Source organism: Trachurus japonicus, chromosome 8 (assembly GCF_045865225.1).
Source record: "Trachurus japonicus isolate A0001 chromosome 8, Traja_1.0".
NCBI lineage: Eukaryota > Metazoa > Chordata > Actinopteri > Carangiformes > Carangidae > Trachurus > Trachurus japonicus.
In genome coordinates, this window is record NC_140914.1 from 24328341 (window position 1) to 24345161 (window position 16821).

Sequence of the window (16821 nt, forward strand, 5' to 3'; positions counted from 1 at the left end):
ATAATTTCACTGGATACAAAAAAACACAAAACACAAAAAAGGGTTGATAATAAACGACACAGGAGACACGTCAGCAGTAACGAGGTGGTTTCATACTTTCTCTTGCAATATGTGAAGTTGCAGCTTACATTTAAATGCCATAACCCTTAGCAGCCACATATCCAGAGAAAATAAAACAGTGGTTGATTATGTAACATACAAAATCAGACCAAAACAAAGGAAAGAAAAAAAAATCCAACAATAAAATTCAAAACGTTAAAAGCAAACCAATAAATACTGTACAGCATTACATATTTACAGATTTACCCTATACAAGTCAACTGGGTGATGAGCAGAAAGAACACGATTTAGTGGCTTTGCAACAAAATGCGTGTGACTGAGGGATGACACCACATGAATACACTGGCCTTGAAGAGTTATATAAGTGATGCATACTGTAAACACATTGAAATGTTCTTTCACCCTCACCATCCACAGGTTGAAGTTATTCCTCCGTCGTCAAGTCCACACAATAATTAACATTCAGTCGTACGCAAATAGAATAATTTAAATCATTGCCATTGTACAAACACAATATGAACTAAAACAATGAAAACAAAATCTCTACCTACAAATGAGTGAAGAACTTGCTCAAGTAACAGAAGGTTAATTTGTAATTTGTAACAATATGTAAACAGCCTCGAATGGATTCTCAGTTTCTCCGTAGTGCAGGGGTATCCACAGCTTTTATCCCTTTATCCTCACTCCAGCCGCTTGTACTGTGGTCGCAGCGGTGCCTCATCACTAAAAGGAGAAAAGAGATGCTTATCGCTGACTGTTGTTATTGAGCCTCATGTAAATATGACTGCTCCTCTCACTGATTCAACCTCCCTCTGTGTTTCTCACCTGATGTTTGAAGGACAGACGCCCAAAGAACTTCTTGACCTCGAACTCGCTGGGTTTAACCGGCGCTGTCGTCTTGGTGCTTTCCCCCAGTCTCACGATTTGCCCCTTGGCGATTGCAGCTCTGAGGCTCATGCTCTTGACTATCCGAGCGCTGGGCGAGTCAGTGGTGGGCCGGGAGGATACGGTGATGTAGGAGGCGTCTTTCTGATGCTCCGCATAACTCACTGTCAGGGAGGAAGCAGGAGAAACACACAGATCCGATGTTTAGGTGGCAAATGATAATGGTTTTCATACAGTATCCTGCAGCAACGGCACTTTCTAACTGCGGTGACTTTTACCTGCGGAGGTGACAGCTGTGTCTGTGGTGCTGGTGAGCTCCAGCAGGATTGTGGGATACGTGGAGTGCAGCAGGAAGAGTTTTCTGATGAGTGGCTCTGCTGCAGCAACACCTGGTGCCACCTGTACAGCCAGTTCACAGTTTGAGTATTTCACCATAAACCCTAACTCTTATTCATGCAGAGCAGTGCGCTTTGTACGACGGAGTATTAGGGCCACATTAAGAAGAAAGATTTTTTCACAGACTTTAAGAATGAAGTCATGGTTTTATGAGAATAAAGTCATAATATTATGAGAAAAAAGCAGCGATTTCCTCCAAGTCCGCCTGGTTCTTTCTGCAGATTAGATGCATTTTCTTGCATATTCTTTTCAAAGTCCTGATACTGATGACAGCGTGGTGCTGATGTGCCAAAAGATTAAATATCTCCTTGTCTGTGAAACCTACACTGAAGTACAACGTCACAAACTGCTCCACGGCCACCATCTTAACCACTTTCCCCCTCTAAAACAACAGGTTAAAATATTATCACTTTATTCTCATTGAATTATGACTTTATTCTTGGTGTGTGGGAGAAATTGTTTTTCTCAATGTTGCCCTAATACTCTGTCATATCTTTGCATTTTTGCTGCAAAAATCCTGTGTGGCAGACTCACGGTTGTCTTGGTAACGTTCTTCTGTGCATTGATTGGTTCGCTGGCCCAGAAAAGGAAAGCCGATTGGCCGGTCGAGGTGGAAATTGCAGAAGTTTGCAGATGGAGACGAGGACACACGAACTCTGCAGACCAGAGGAGGTTCCCGTTCGCCCCATCAACGACCTGCGCCTGACAAGACGGAGAGGAGGGCAAAAACACAACGGTCAGAGCAAAAACCACAGAGACACCAGGGGAAACTGGAGAGGCGAGGATCTAATGTCTAACTCAATATTGACTGTGAAAAAAAAATGGTTTTACCCCCATGATGCCATTTGCTGAATGCTGAAAGAAAAGGTCAAGGACTCCATCCTCATTGAAGTGTCCCAGGGCTGGTTGGCTATAAAAGGGGGGGAAAAACAGATTTAAAGAAATAAATTCTTCGGTATAACCTATTTTGTGATGGGTCTGTTTACCAGAGTGATATGGAGCGTTTACCTGTGAATGGGAGGTGAGTTAACGGTCCATTTCTTGCGTATGTCCCTCTGTTTGAGCAGCGACAGTTTGCTGAAGGCGTACACCAGCACCCAGTCGCTTCTGGTGGCGTTCAGGTTAGAAACGGTGTCCAGGCTGTTGTGGTTGTTGCCAAAGCCGGCCACAAGAGGGAGCAGGAAGTGCACTTGCTCTGATCCTCTGGAGAGAAGAGCCCAGAGAAAAGATTTGTATCAGTCAGAAACATGTATGTTGTTATGACTTACACCTTTAACACTTTCTGTTTAGCTCCCATGAAATAAACAGGTAAATAAAATAGGAAGTGCCAGTCACTAAGGCATACCTGTAGATGTGTATGAATGAGGACGAATTGGTTTTCTTGAGCTCCTCCCACCCTGGATCTCTAATTTTAAGCGCCTGTGTGACGGGCATTTTGCCAGTGGCGCGGATGTAAATATCACGCAGAGAGATGGCCTCCACGTTTCCTGAGGAGACAGACACATAGTCATGTAAAACCACAATGTAAACAATCTGAAACTGAGTCTGATTGTAGTATATTCTGTTCCTTTTACCGAGTCCGAAGAGGATGTAAAACGCTCCCTTTTGCGTCTCATGCAGCAAAGGACCGATCAGCTTTCCTTGTCCGGTGAGGTTGAAGGGCACAGGATGTCCGAGCTGCGTCCCGGTCCGCCCAGAGATCAACGTCAGGGAGAGATCCAGAGCCTGGACAAACGAATACAGCGATCAGGGGAATGATTCACCAAACCACAGCTCCTTGAATCCGTGTACGTGAGACTAGACTAGTGAATTTCATCTATTATTAACTTATTGAGGGACTCATGGAAATCGGCTGACATCGTCAAGGCACTAGGTTCTCAGAGCTTTTCAGGCCTCAGGGTTATAAATGTCCAGGATGTATAGTTGCATTGCATTGCAAACTATGTATAGACCTAGGTGTAACTTCATCTGCATAGGAGAAAATGTATAGGTAACTGCAGCTTTTTAGTAAAGAAAACACCCATGAAATAAAAAAAAATAGCACATTCTGTAGCTCTTGTGTCCAAAACTCCTCAGTCCAGATGTTATTACAGATTTCACACATTCACTTCTGTGATGAGGTCACAGGTGAGGTTCCCCTCTGATGTCTGCTCTGTACAAAACGATGCACCATCACTCCTGTGGAAGTGAAACCCTCCTGTTATCTAGTTTACAGTCATGTGGAGGTTTTACTTTGCTTCTCTGTGCAGTAGATTTTGTTTTTCCACCTCCACAGTTTCCGCTGCCCTTTCTCAGTGACATTTCCAACAGTGGACTCTTTTAAGCCGGAAACATTTTGAGCTTTATTCTCAGACTCTTTAGTCAAGTTGTTTAGAGGAGCCAGCAGTCATTACCGGGAGATGTGAGGCAGAGATTTTTATCAACAAGCAAAATGGTGCTCAAACATTTCAGTTAACGACGGGTTTCTTCTTTGTTTTAAGTTCTTGAAACGGTAACAGCGCATTCACATGTTATGATCAACTAATTTCCTAACATCTGTTTAGAACAGATGTTGTATTTACTTCTTTTCACATGAAAGAAAAACAACAAAACACATCATTTTCCCAGGGAAACCCAAACGTCTGCATACAGCTGAAGCTCTACCTCATCAGCCGGCAGGGTGGCTACGAGCAGGTCTGGCACTGAGTCGCCCTGGAGGTCTGGAAGTAGGACCGCCTGGGATTCAATGTTCTTCAGCTGGACTGACGACATGTTCTTCCCTGGGGAGCGAAAAGAAACCTCTTTGACCTTGTTTTGTCTTAACACTTTGGATACTTGGTGTAGGTTTCCCTCATTGACCTGTTTTCAAAAGCCAAGAGTTGTGACCCTCTTGACTTCTGGGTGGGGAATTTATGGTGGAGAAAAACTACATTTTTAAATTAGCCTACATGTGAAGAAATCTCTCACAATATTCCAACGACAAATGGAAACCAAATATAAAAAGTTTGTAGGAGTGGTTGGTGAGACTGATAGAAACCCGTGCAGCGTGTTCTCTAACCTGTGGTGCCATTGACTGCTGTGATAGTGGACTTGCTGATGAGGAGACACACTGTTGACGGCTGCGAGCTGTACTGCAGACCACACTGGATGGACATCACCGGCTCGCTTATGACTTTCTTCCACAGCACCTCACCACTGAGTGCAGACAGCGCCACCGCACTGTAAACTGAGATGAAGAAAACACAATTAGACCAGTTCAGTACAAACAGCAGCCACGAAAAGCTTGAGGTGTAGATAAACACCAGCTACGCCTTTTTTCTTTTCTTTTCTTTTTTTAAAGAATTCCTCACATACTTTTGTTCCTCTGCGTGTGATGGGTGTCATTGGTCTGTTCAGTGACACCAAGAAACACGTCCTCCACAGAATCACCATCAACATCCCATAACGCCAGCGCGGGTGGATTCACACCTAGACCCACGGACAATGTTTACAGTTTGTTACAGCCGAAAAATGACATAGGAGTAAATATCAAAACATTAATTTCTTGACTGGCTTGTCCGTCCATGTGCATTTTTCTTATTCTTAATTACTATTATGAATTCTCATGTTGTCATTTAACTCATAATATTATTGAGTTATATTTAAGAGTTCGTCATTCTACAATAGTTGAGTAGCGCATGCTGAAACAGAGCGATTCTCACAATCCTGTGTAATTACAGTTGAGTAATTAAAGGGTGAGCACATGTCTAGCCAAAGAGTCTCCTACGTAAGTCCTTATGAAGACAGTGGGCGCAGCACCGTAATTAATATGTTACAGTAAGTACATGCAAACTTCATACAACACTGCTCCTTGTACCTCCTTCGTCTCCCAGCGCTCTCTCCCACTGCGGCTCTCCCTTCTGGCAGGGGATCAGGAATGCACACAGCAGCACCAGCAATGTGGCACACACCAGGGGGACCAGGAAAAAGGCGCTCCGGATGGCGTTCTTCACCCTCATCCTCTTCTCTTCTGCTTCTGTGCTGTGATCCCCCAGCCCGGCGGCTCCTAGCGGGCCGGCCCCACCTCTGTCCTCCCCCACCCTGTCCCTGCCCGAGTCCCTTTGGCTCCAGTACTGCGTTCCTTTCATGTCATCTCTGTCCTGCCTGGATTTGCTGGGGAGTCTCTCTCTCCACTCGTCCTCCTCTTCCTCCTCGTCCTCCTGCGCCTCGTCTTTGGCCCCCACCAGTCTTCCGGACCGGCCCCCTCGCAGCTTGGAGGACCCCGGGCCGAGGCAGCTGTCCCTGCCCAGGCCGTTTCGGGGGTAGTTGAGCACGAGATCATCCTCCTCGCTCTCGTCCTCGCTGTCTGCCTGAGTGAGGGGGTCGTACTCCCCGAGCTCCGAGCCCTTCTTCCCTGCAGAGACACAGGATGTGTTGGTGAGGATCAGGTGTCCTGAGAACTCAACCTGCAGTAGTCGCTCTCTAGCAGCACTGGACCATTAGATGTGTCTAATGTTTACTTTACTCTGAACACTTAGCAATGACAACTCATTCAGTCTCAGAACATACTCTTCACAATGACAATTCCTGGTCATGATTGACAGACTGGAAATGTAATATTTTATACACATATTAATATCAAAATTGAATTATGTTATTATTAGACTTTAATTAAACTACAAACAGGACAATATCAGGGAATTAAAAAGAATAAAGTTACTATTTCATACATACATCATCTTAACTCCTGTTAAACTGGCCTGCCCTCCCTGCCTTTCCTCCCACCAGAAGCTGCCTTCATCAGCTCTTGTTAACCATTTCCATGTTTTCCCATATCCCATAAACTGTTTTCTTGTCTGTATACAACATCTATTGCACATCTGCCCGTCCTGGGTGAGGGATCCCACCTCTGTTGCTCACCCTGACGTTTCCCAAAAATGTTCCTTGTTAAAAGGGTCTAAGTCTTTGTGAGGGTCTAAGGGCAGAGGATGTTGTCATGATTCTGTCTAAAGCCCTTTGAGACAAACTGTTTGTAAAAATACCTTTATTAATGCATCAATTAGCCTACATATATATAATACTTCTATTAGTACTAATTATAGTGATAACTGTTGGTTATATGTGATTAGATATGTTATGCATATATTTTTTTTTAAAACGTTACAAATAAAAACATAAATAAATAATACATTTAAAATATAGGATAACAGTAAATAGAGCTAGGAATACTATTACAGAAGTCATTAGATAAATATAATTCCAGATGCACATCAGTGGATGCATGAGGAGCATGTGTATGTACTGTACAGTGTTTAGCTTGGCTGCAGTCAACTATAATATAAATGACCGTCGCTCAGTTGTTTACTGTGCAGCAGCTTGGTTGTGTTAGGGTTAACATTAGCAGCTAGCTCTCGGGCGGCAGCAGCAACACACAGCAGACACGCTTTGATACAAAGACGTCAGCAGCATGGTGGTCTGTTTTCACAGATAACAGTGTCCATCTTATATAACAAACTGTGTAAAACATAAACTCAATCGCGCGGGGTGGCGCGGAGCAGATCCAAACTGTGTGCGACACATCAGGGAATTAGATGAATACATCGCATTAAAGAGCAGAGTTGAAAGAGGAGAGGAGAGGAGACCACCACCGGCCAGTGAGTGAGACTGGCCGGTGGTGGTCTCTGTTCATTGTGTAGCTGAAGTCTGTGTCGTTTCTCTTTGTCTGCGGATGAAATACGTGTAGCGCATCTTACCGGGCAGTTTGAGGGCACGGGACAGAGCTGCAGCCATTTCTCCACTAACGGATCCGAGAGGTAGCGACGTGAGGCAGCGGTGATGAGGAGCTGGAGGGCACCGACCCAGCAGGTTGGATCTGCGCCTGCCCAACTGTATGCTGGGAATTGTGGTTTTTCAGTGATGCAATGCAAGCAGTTTTTTTTCTTGCGTGATTCCTGTGTGCACTGCAGCAGCTTTAGGTATACAAACTCAGGGAAGTCAGTATCAGGTCCAGTTAACTTAAACTGGATATGAAATGTTAGCCACACGCTTTACTGGACATAAAAATGGACATGTCGCATTAAACTACATTTAAGATGAATGGTTTCTATATAGGCTATTATAGGTTTTTAGGGTTATATATGGATTTGGAAATTCTGTTATATCTGATGTTATAACTTCTGCTTTCTTTGTACTGTTGTGCAATACGCGTTTTCTCTGTCATTCAGACATGACCTGCTGTGTTTACCAGTAAGGTGTGACACTTTCTTAGGTTTCAAGCCGGTGCATATTCTCATTTGCCCAGGTCATAGTATTTCAAAGGAGGTTAAATCGAAAGCAACTGGACTTAGTATTTGTCTAGGAAGACGTTTCACCTCTCATCCAAGAGGCTTCATCAGTTCATGTACGCAACTGACCAGGCTGGGACTGGTCCAACTATCTGGTGTGGAGACTAACTATTTCTTATGTTTCATTTTGACATGTAGGGGAACGGGGAAGGTCCTAGTCCCACGAGGCATCTCACAAAGTAGGCGAGTCACCTCAGCAGGCAGACCTTTACCCCTTCAAAAATTTATCTCGTAATATGAACGAGGACACGGGCGTCACCCCGCGTCGTTATTTTCCTTACTCATCAGTTTAAGGCATAACCAATCGATAGTCCTGCAACAGCATAGGCACGGTGTCCGAGCACCCTCTGTCAGGGTGCTGAAATTTTATCATGAGCAACAGTTCATGTCTGTTTAGGTCGATATTTATAAGTGTGTCAAATAAATTGTTGAGGAATATAACTGAGAAATTGCGACTTAGTGGCAATGAAATTAGCTTTGTAACGCCGAATCTTTCTTATTTTGTGGGACATTGTGGCGCAAAGGCTCATGGGTAGCAATGCATGAGCGTCCTTTGCATTTAGGCAAAAGTAATCGTTGACAGATAACTTAATCTCCAGTGGGAGGAGGGTTATGTTGACAGAATTCAAGAGTGTGTTTCAGCGTTATAGTACAAACCATATTGCAACATATAATCACCTAAAATAAGAATTAAAACAATTTAATTTGTCGTCAGTTCCTCGACCGCCATTTGGCAAACTGGCTCGATTCGGCTTCCGTAGTCCCTCATAAAGATTTGTCGTTTGCGCATGCGTGGTGAGGAAGTGCGAGAAAATGGCAGACGTTTCTTTGGATGAAGTGATACGACAGCGCGGTATTAACCTCAAGGCTCCAGCTAAACGGTATTAAAATTACTCCTGCACTGATTCATGTTCATTCGTGTAGTACATAGCAACTCGCAGTTACATTTCTGAAAGCATAGCGAGGATTGAGACTTGTAAGTAGCTGGCAGGTTATCATGAGCTAACGTTAGCCTATTACGTCGTAAAGCTAGGCCAAGTAGCTGAGCGTAGGGCCGCAAATATGTACAAATTCACTTTTAAATCTGCAACTGTATGTTATTTAGGTTACTAAAGCAAATTTAAACTAAACTAAATCGTCGCGTTACCGTTTGCTTATACCAGTACGCTAATATTTGTCGCACACGGCGGGCTTAGCTAGCATGTAAGCTAATATTTATGTTGCTAGCAAAACGGTTTTCGGTCCCACTCATTTAACATATGTGGTCACTGGACGAACTGCGTTGAATTAGGATGCGGTTTGTCCAAAACCACATCAAAAACTTAATAGGAGTATCCTTCCTTCACTGTATTAGAAAGTTGATAAATTTGGTAACACTAGAGCTCAGTGCAGTAGTAACTTAGTATGTTGATGCACTCCCCCCTGTAGCGTGAAAATGAAACTTAACTTTAATGTTAAATGTGTTGCAATTGAATTGATACTTTTATGAGCAAGTAGCATCCTTAAATGTTAAAAAGAGCACCGTTTATACAGTCGAAATGGGGTGTATAAGTTCCAGTGTTGAATTGTGCCTCTGTGTCTTAGGCCCGTATTTGGACGGGGAGCAGGAGGCACTGGCAAAAGTTTTGATGCCAGGCAGAAGATTGGAGTTAATGATGCCAGACAGCGGCTTGGAGGAGGAGCAGCAGGTACGTTTGGCCATTGTCCTGTCAATAACTAAAAATGATGTGCGCACTTATGTCTTGCATGAACTGAAAAATGACATGTGAGTGGTAAGTTTTGTTTACTTTATATCAATTTCTTGTCTCAGGTTTTCAAGTAAAAGATGCCAGAGAAAAACTGGGCCAGAAAGATGCCCGCTTCAAGATCCGAGGCAGGGGAGGAGGAGCAGGAGGGGGAGGAGGAGGAGGAGTGCAAGATGCCCGTCAGATGATTAACTCTCGCAAACAGGGGCAGAATCCGTTCACTGTCCCTATACAGACCACACAAAAGACCGCATTAATGCACCAAATACAGAGTCACCCACTCGTGCCACAGATACAGATACACACCAACAACAATCCTGGCGGGATGAACCCAAGGCAGTTTTCCCCTAATGTACAAGGACTGAATATGAGGGGCAGTGCACCGGCACAGCTGAGCAATAATAAGAGAATGATGGATGCTCGTGACAGGCTGAGTCTGAAGAGGAGCATTGGAGGGACACAGACACAGGCAGCCGCTGCTGGCCCCCCATTAAAAATAACCAAGACCATCCAGGTAAGGAAAAAAAATAAGTTGCTTTGTTTGTGGAAGATCAGTTACATATCCTATATGTAATTAAGTGTATTTGGCTTATTGGATTATCTGAACATATATTGCAAAGCTTACCAACATATGACTTTTCCTTTTGCAGCAACGTCCGGTTGGGATGTTAGGGGGAATCCGTGCACCTTCACAGGTAGACCTGTTTTTCTTGGCATGTTAAAACGGATCTAAACCCCTGTCTGTATGAACATTTTCCTTTAAGAGAGAACAGTGTTTCTCTGTAACATTCCTAAATCTGTATAACATGGTACTTAGTATATTGTCTTCTCTCCCATAGCCCGTCTCAAATGAGCTTGACGGCACCTCTGCGAAACATATAAAGATTACTACTGCAAACAACATGCTACAGTCAAGGGTAAGGTCTTGCCTAAGGACTGAGCACATACTTTAGGTTGTACTTGTTAAGTATTATTTTCCCATATTTAAATAATTTCTTTCCTTTTTTTACAGTCTGGTACAATAGGCTCTGCATTCTCCTTGAGCTCCATGTCAGCCCCAATCACCAAGGTGGTTAAAAATGATGCTTACACAGCACCACGTCCTCCCGTCCCTGTGGCTCCCACCCGGCCCAACACCAGCATGGCTGCCAACCGGTCGTCAGCTGCAGCCATGCAGCCAGTCTCCAGGACTCTCCAGCAAAACGCAGCAGAAACCAGCACAACGGCTCCTGCTCCACCTCAGGTAAGAATCTAATGCATGCACCTGTATGTCCCTCGTTGCATTCTCCACCTGTTATTCAGCGTGGTTTGCATTTCCAGTGGCTTCAATAGCTTCTCTAAACAGGTTACGTTTGAAATGTTCAGCTTAAGCTTCACTGATTTCTGAGTAAATTGTTCAGTTTAAAATGATTTCCAGTGACAACCCTTCTCCTTTGAGCTTAGGTTATTTATCACAGACTGACTTGGATTACACCACCTTTTCCTGCTCTTAGCAGCACACATATTGTGAAACCATGTTTTTTTTTGTTTTTTTTTAGCTAACATTAGCATTGCATAGTTATGTTTTCACAATAGGAGCTTAAGCACTCCTCTGTTACACCTCAATGAAATAATGAAACAAGATAATATGGTCTTCTGTCTGTGTTTGATTTTCACCCCACACACTGTTAACTTTACCACCATACTCAGACACATTTAAACATTTTAACATGTTTTTTTTAATGCCAGCTATTTTTAATTGTATAAGCATTGTTCCCATGTTTCCCATGTTTCTTTCCAGCCCGCTTTCAGTCCTTTGGAGGGGACAAAAATAACAGTAAACAACCTGCATCCACGGGTCACTGAGGAAGACATAGTTGTGAGTGAATCGCTCTGTTTGCTTATAACCTTTGGGTTGTGTTTGATATTCAGTGATGTGCTGAATGCTGCTGTTCCGTGATGATTCATCTGGGCTGTGTTTGCACTCTACGTCTATTTGTCCACAGGAACTGTTCTGTGTGTGCGGTGCCTTGAAGCGTGCTCGGCTGGTGAAGGTGGGCGTGGCTGAAGTGGTGTTTGTCCGTAAAGAGGACGCTGTGAGCGCATACAGGAAGTACAACAATCGCTGCCTGGATGGTGAGTGCCAGTAGCAAGGACACGCACATCAAATGGATCTCTGGGTTTTGGGCACTGTCCTCTGTTTTGCATACAGATTAATAACCACAATGCTGATGACAAGTCCTCTGGTATTTATATGTTTGTGAAGTCAAAGTGTTTTTGTTGAACTGAAGGATACTCTGCTTCGTCGCACTGACACTGCATTGCTGTGTCAGTAACCAGAGTGATGAACCTAGGATGTTTCTCTGCACTTGCTTCTTTTCTTATCTTCTCTTCTTGTCCACCCCCAGGCCAGCCCATGAAGTGTAACCTTCATATTCAGGGAAATGTCATCACATCTGATCAGCCCATTCTATTGTAAGTGAGCCTGCAAGGCTCCGTTCCTTCATTTCAAATCAATCTGTATTTGGATGTGTTCGTGTCTACATGATTTCCTCTGTATAGTTTCAGTGAGCTGTAATTTGCCTCTAGCTTGGGTGACCACACCTTATGCCCACTAGTATTTTCCTATACTATTTTCAAAATGTATGCAGTATGCAACTGCTTATACTCCAACAAGGCATAGTTTGCTCATCTTTTTTGAATAATTATTGAAGCAAGCTATTGAGTGGTACACTGAATTGCCTTTGAAGATGCAGAATACATTTTGTAATGGTGTTATTCTGTCTTAGTGTTTTCAGGTGACCACTCTCAATAGGCATTGATCATATATGATGAAATCAAGCTAAGCTTTTGTTCAAGCTTGATTGAGGAGATAAGACATGAGCAAGCAGTGCTTCACAAATAAGCAGATCAACATTTCAAAATGACCAAGTAGATGCTTTTTTTTTTGATAAATGTATAATATCAAAGTCCTTAGAACGTCTCTGATAATATGTCACAACATGGTTGTGTTTTCTAAGTATCATTAGTGTTGTGGTGGCTTTACAGAAATATTGTCCAGACGCCCTACGTCCTTTGTTTGGTACAAGACCCAACAAAAATCTCATAATTTAATGAAATGCAGAAATTATCATTCAAATTGCAACCAAATACCTGCCCAAAAATGCAATTTTATTAGCAATACAAGTTATCATGTTGTCATGTTATTGTTTTGAAGCTGATTTTCTTTACAGGGCATATTTAAACCAATACAGATCATACTACATGTACAAATATGGATATTCCTCAATGGACCACAGCGCCTCACCATACTGTACATATGTGAATATTCTAATGGGCCAAATTCTCAAGATTAAGTCACCTTCAGTCATATATTATCTATGACCCCCCCAGAGGAAGATTGTCTGTCGCACCAGTATCATAACTGTTCATTGACCTGAGCCTTGGCCCATTACATCTTTACAGCCTTAGTTGCTATGACAACTGCTGTGGGCAAACTTGACTCCGTTACTGTTCTCACAGCTACCCTTGAGACAAACAATAACTACTACTTGTTGGGGCTACTAAGTGGCATATGTATAATATAGCCGTAAGCAGAAGGGAAAATTACTTTGAGCTTTATTTTGAAATGTCAGTGGCAGAACCTGTTGCTGTATTGTGGACCTTCATGACAACTTAAATATTTTAATTTAAAAAATATGCAGAACTGAAAGATGATCATCCCTTTGTGGTAGCAAGGAATTGTGACGTAACTTTCTCCTCTTGGCACCCGCAGGAGGCTCAGTGACACTCCAGGCACAGGTGGCGGTACAAAGAAAGATGGTCTGCCCCCCTCCTTGTCCCGCCCCGCTGGTCAACGAGCCTCTTCTCAGCCAACCCCAGAAGTGGACCCCCAAACCATCCTCAAAGCTCTGTTCAAGTCCACTGCACAGTCCACCTCCACCACTGAGCCTCCCAGCTCACAGGCCACAGCCTTCCGCATCAAGATATAGCTCATGTCTAGTGTGAATACACTGTCTGTTCATAAACATTACTACATTCTCAGTGTTAACATACGAACTGTGGTTTTCACCTTGACAGCAGGCGGCTGTTGTTCTCATATAAAACTGATTTTTACACATTTGATATACATGACTACACATACATGGATATCAACATCCTGTTTTGGTTTAGTGGTATCCAACTGTCAGCTGTTTGTTTCTGAGATGGACCAGTGGAAAAGAATGAGGTGCAATTTGTCGTTTTAATCCAATGTGGTGGGGAAAGCCAAATCAGACTGGAATTTAGTTTTTTTTTTCTTTTTTCCCTTTTTTTGTTAATTGACTGACATACTTTTTTAAATACTCCCTGGTGTAACTGTTATCGCCCCCAAGTCCTAAAACAAAAGAAGCTAAAAGATGAAGAAGAGGTGAAAAAACAACAATTGACCGACACACTGAGCAGGATTGTTACAGAGAGATGTTTGATTGCCTGCCGATCTCCACTGATCTGTTCAGTTATTTTGTCCGTCTCTTTTCCTATTGCTTGGGTTGCGCAGACCATGGAAGTAAAACAGAATCTGCACCAAACACTGAACGAAAACAAAATTCAGATGCGAGCATATTTTTCAGATTAAGCTGAGAAGAGAAGTTCCCCCCCAGTTAACAAAATTCAACCAGAGGAGGCCTTTAAGGCAAAATGACTGAAACAGACTTGTGAGTAAATCACGGATGGGCAGAAACTGTAATGAACTAATTACAGTAAACCAGTTCTCAAACAGTCATTATGTGGATGTTTATTTGATTTTACCATGTTTGTTGATGCCAGGTTCTGTGATCTTTTTGTGGCTGGTTTTACTTGGTTGTCTCATTTTTGAAGCAGTATACATTTAATTCTGTCTCATAAATTACTCTCAATTATTATCCAAGGACTGTAAATCACTTTCTGTTGCTTTCTTGGTCTGTCAGTCAAGAGGAAATTAGAGAGGTCAGATGTGTCTGAAATTTCACCATTAAATATTTAGCTTTGTAAATGTTGTCTGGGACTCTTTACTGTCATCTGATAATGTATTATATTTGCCGGTATACAGCATTTCCACACACAGGGTAACAGGGTTTCCTAAAAAAAAAAAAGTCTTTAGAAAAATGCTTTCATTCATTTACTGAAAACATTTCATTGAAACCACTGGCTATAGATGATTTTAAAAAATACTCCAGATATTACATACTTGCTAAAACCTACCAGCCAAAATTAATGTAATGATACTTCTGCTAAAAAGGTAAATGCAAACATAAACTGATTAAAAAAATAAATAAACATATATATATGAACTATATATTATATTATATTATATTATATTATATATAACTATAGATAGATAGATAGATAGATAGATAGATAGATAGATAGGGGTGTGTGTGTGTAAAATGTCTTTTTCATTTTTTCTTTTACGTTTTGTTTTGTACTTCCGGTGTGAAAGGTCATTCCAAAATGGCGCCGGCCAAGAAGAAACATGCCAGCAGCCAATCTTGTATTATTCCCGGAGGATTTACAGGTATTGTTCAACAAAATCATTAATATTTTGTTCAAGTTTTCCCCCTCAATTAAGTCCGTGCTACGACAGAACTGTTTCGTGTTATTTAACGCCGTTTGTTGGGTTGTTAAACTGTTGAGATGGGAGAGCAGATGTTGGACTGCGTGGTGTGTTGACTAGGCTACAGGGTTTTTATATTTGTCTTTCTGTGTCTCTCAGTCCTGTCCCTACAGTTTAGCTCCGATAGTGCTGCGCAGCATAAAGTGTATGTGAAGGAGCACAGAGTGCGAGCAGAGAAGAGCTCACACAGACCGCTGGACCGGACCTTGTTTGTCCTCAACATCCCTCCGTACTGCCCAGAGGTAACGTTAGCTACCATGTAGTTACAGCCTATACAGTGTTATTCAGATAATGTTTTATTGCTGGTCCTTTTCTTTATCTTTATCAATATGTGTATGTACTTTTTTCCTTGTGAATTTTTTTTTTTTTAGGTCTTTTTAAATGCCTTGTGTGTGTAAAAGGGTGATGTTGAGCCCCGTCAAAGATACATTTAAGTTACCCTTTGGTTTCAGACAAATCAAGTTTCTATTGTATTCTATTCTAACTGCTGCCCTGCGGTTTGTCTCGCAGGCGGTGGTCAGGGAGTTGTTCTGTCAGTTTGGCAGTGTTCAGTCCGTGGAGCTCAGGGACCACCCGGGCTCCTCTCAGGAGTCTGGACCCAAACTGTCCAAGTACTTCAAACCAGCTGATAAACAGGTTGGCCCTGCATGCTACTGGAACACTATGAGCAAGCACTCACACTGCTCCTGCAGCAAAGATCAAGTCGTTATTTTACCTCTTTGTGCGTCTGTCCTCCTCCTCCTCCTCCTCCTCTCAGGGTTTCAAAGTCGGCTACATTGTGTTCCAAAAATCCTCCAGTATAACTGCAGCGAAATCACACCCACATGATGTGCCTCTGGTGGTCTGCACAGAGCAGCATCCAGTGAAGACAGGAGTACAGAGTGAGTGCTTCACTTTTAGATGTACAAACATACATACGTTCTCTTAGAATCTCAGCTACTTAAGTGATGAGCATGTCCAAAATCAAAACAAACCTAATGACATATGTTCTGTGGTGAATTGTCTTACACCAGAATGGATTCAGCAGTACACAGACTCTTTTGTTCACCCCGACAAACTGCAACAAATAGTCGACTCCTTCATGGCCGACTATGACAAGCGGAAAGAAGAGGTGAGCATTTTTCTACTCTTCCTCCACCTTCACGCCGTCCATCTAGTCCGTGCCACCTCAACCTGGGCTTGTTTTCCTTCGTGACAGGAGACGGAGCGGCAGCGGAAGGAGGCCGAGGAGCAGCAAGAGGATGAGGAGGGCTGGGTGAAAGTCACCAAAGGCCACAAGGGAGCAAAGGCCCGTCCCCACAGCGAGGTAGCCAATCAGAAGACTCTACAGAAAGAGTTGAGGAAGAAGAAGAGGAAGGAGCTGATGAACTTTTACACCTGGCAGCACAGAAACACACAGAAAGAACGTAAGTTGCATGTGTTTGAAAACAGAGCCTTCAGTTTATTCTTCACTGCAACACGAGACAAGGATCTATTTAGAGGAGGAGATTAAATTGTTATGTAGCTTTGTGAAAACATGTTATGTCTTTTTTTCTAGATATCGCTGAACTGAGGAAAAAGTTCGAAGAGGATAAACAGAGAATCGCTCTGCTGAGGGCACAGAGAAAGTTCAAACCTTACTGAATCTAACACCAACATTTTTCTTTTCTTATTTCACTTCTTTTGTGTTTTGCTCCCTTTGTATATGAAGGTGCATTTTTTGTGTCAATAAACTATTATTCTCATGAGCTTGTTTTCATGATCACTGAATTACCTACACATCAGAACAGATGAAATACATTTGGGAAATAACCAATATGGATTTCCAGACAGTATTTGATTT

General features: G+C 42.7%; 3 protein-coding genes and 1 non-coding gene across 4 annotated transcripts; 2 read left to right on the forward strand and 2 right to left on the reverse strand.

Moving 5' to 3' along the window:
• Positions 1–60: 60 nt before the first annotated feature.
• On the reverse strand, positions 61–7180 carry fam234b (family with sequence similarity 234 member B). Its single transcript, XM_085784856.1, has 13 exons — positions 7053–7180; positions 5177–5713; positions 4675–4788; positions 4379–4546; positions 3985–4100; positions 2916–3066; positions 2687–2828; positions 2350–2544; positions 2173–2251; positions 1876–2043; positions 1224–1344; positions 886–1109; positions 61–783 (listed from the first exon to the last, which is right to left on the reverse strand). The coding sequence occupies exons 1-13, from the start codon at positions 7087–7089 to the stop codon at positions 781–783; spliced, it is 2055 nt and encodes a 684-aa protein (XP_085640982.1). The 5' UTR covers positions 7090–7180; the 3' UTR covers positions 61–780.
• A 607-nt stretch (positions 7181–7787) lies between these two features.
• Positions 7788–7941, reverse strand: LOC146983345 (U12 minor spliceosomal RNA). Its single transcript, XR_015036379.1, has one exon. It is a non-coding gene; the product is annotated as a U12 minor spliceosomal RNA (small nuclear RNA).
• Positions 7942–8437: 496 nt separating this feature from the next.
• On the forward strand, positions 8438–14378 carry poldip3 (polymerase (DNA-directed), delta interacting protein 3). The gene is made up of 10 exons (XM_085784857.1): positions 8438–8524; positions 9228–9331; positions 9454–9902; positions 10039–10083; positions 10228–10305; positions 10401–10631; positions 11169–11246; positions 11374–11503; positions 11776–11842; positions 13143–14378. The coding sequence occupies exons 1-10, from the start codon at positions 8457–8459 to the stop codon at positions 13357–13359; spliced, it is 1467 nt and encodes a 488-aa protein (XP_085640983.1). The 5' UTR covers positions 8438–8456; the 3' UTR covers positions 13360–14378.
• Positions 14379–14809: 431 nt separating this feature from the next.
• Positions 14810–16727, forward strand: rrp7a (ribosomal RNA processing 7 homolog A). The gene is made up of 7 exons (XM_085784862.1): positions 14810–14900; positions 15099–15241; positions 15510–15635; positions 15757–15880; positions 16013–16110; positions 16198–16405; positions 16537–16727. The coding sequence occupies exons 1-7, from the start codon at positions 14837–14839 to the stop codon at positions 16620–16622; spliced, it is 849 nt and encodes a 282-aa protein (XP_085640988.1). The 5' UTR covers positions 14810–14836; the 3' UTR covers positions 16623–16727.
• The last annotated feature ends 94 nt before the right edge of the window (positions 16728–16821 follow it).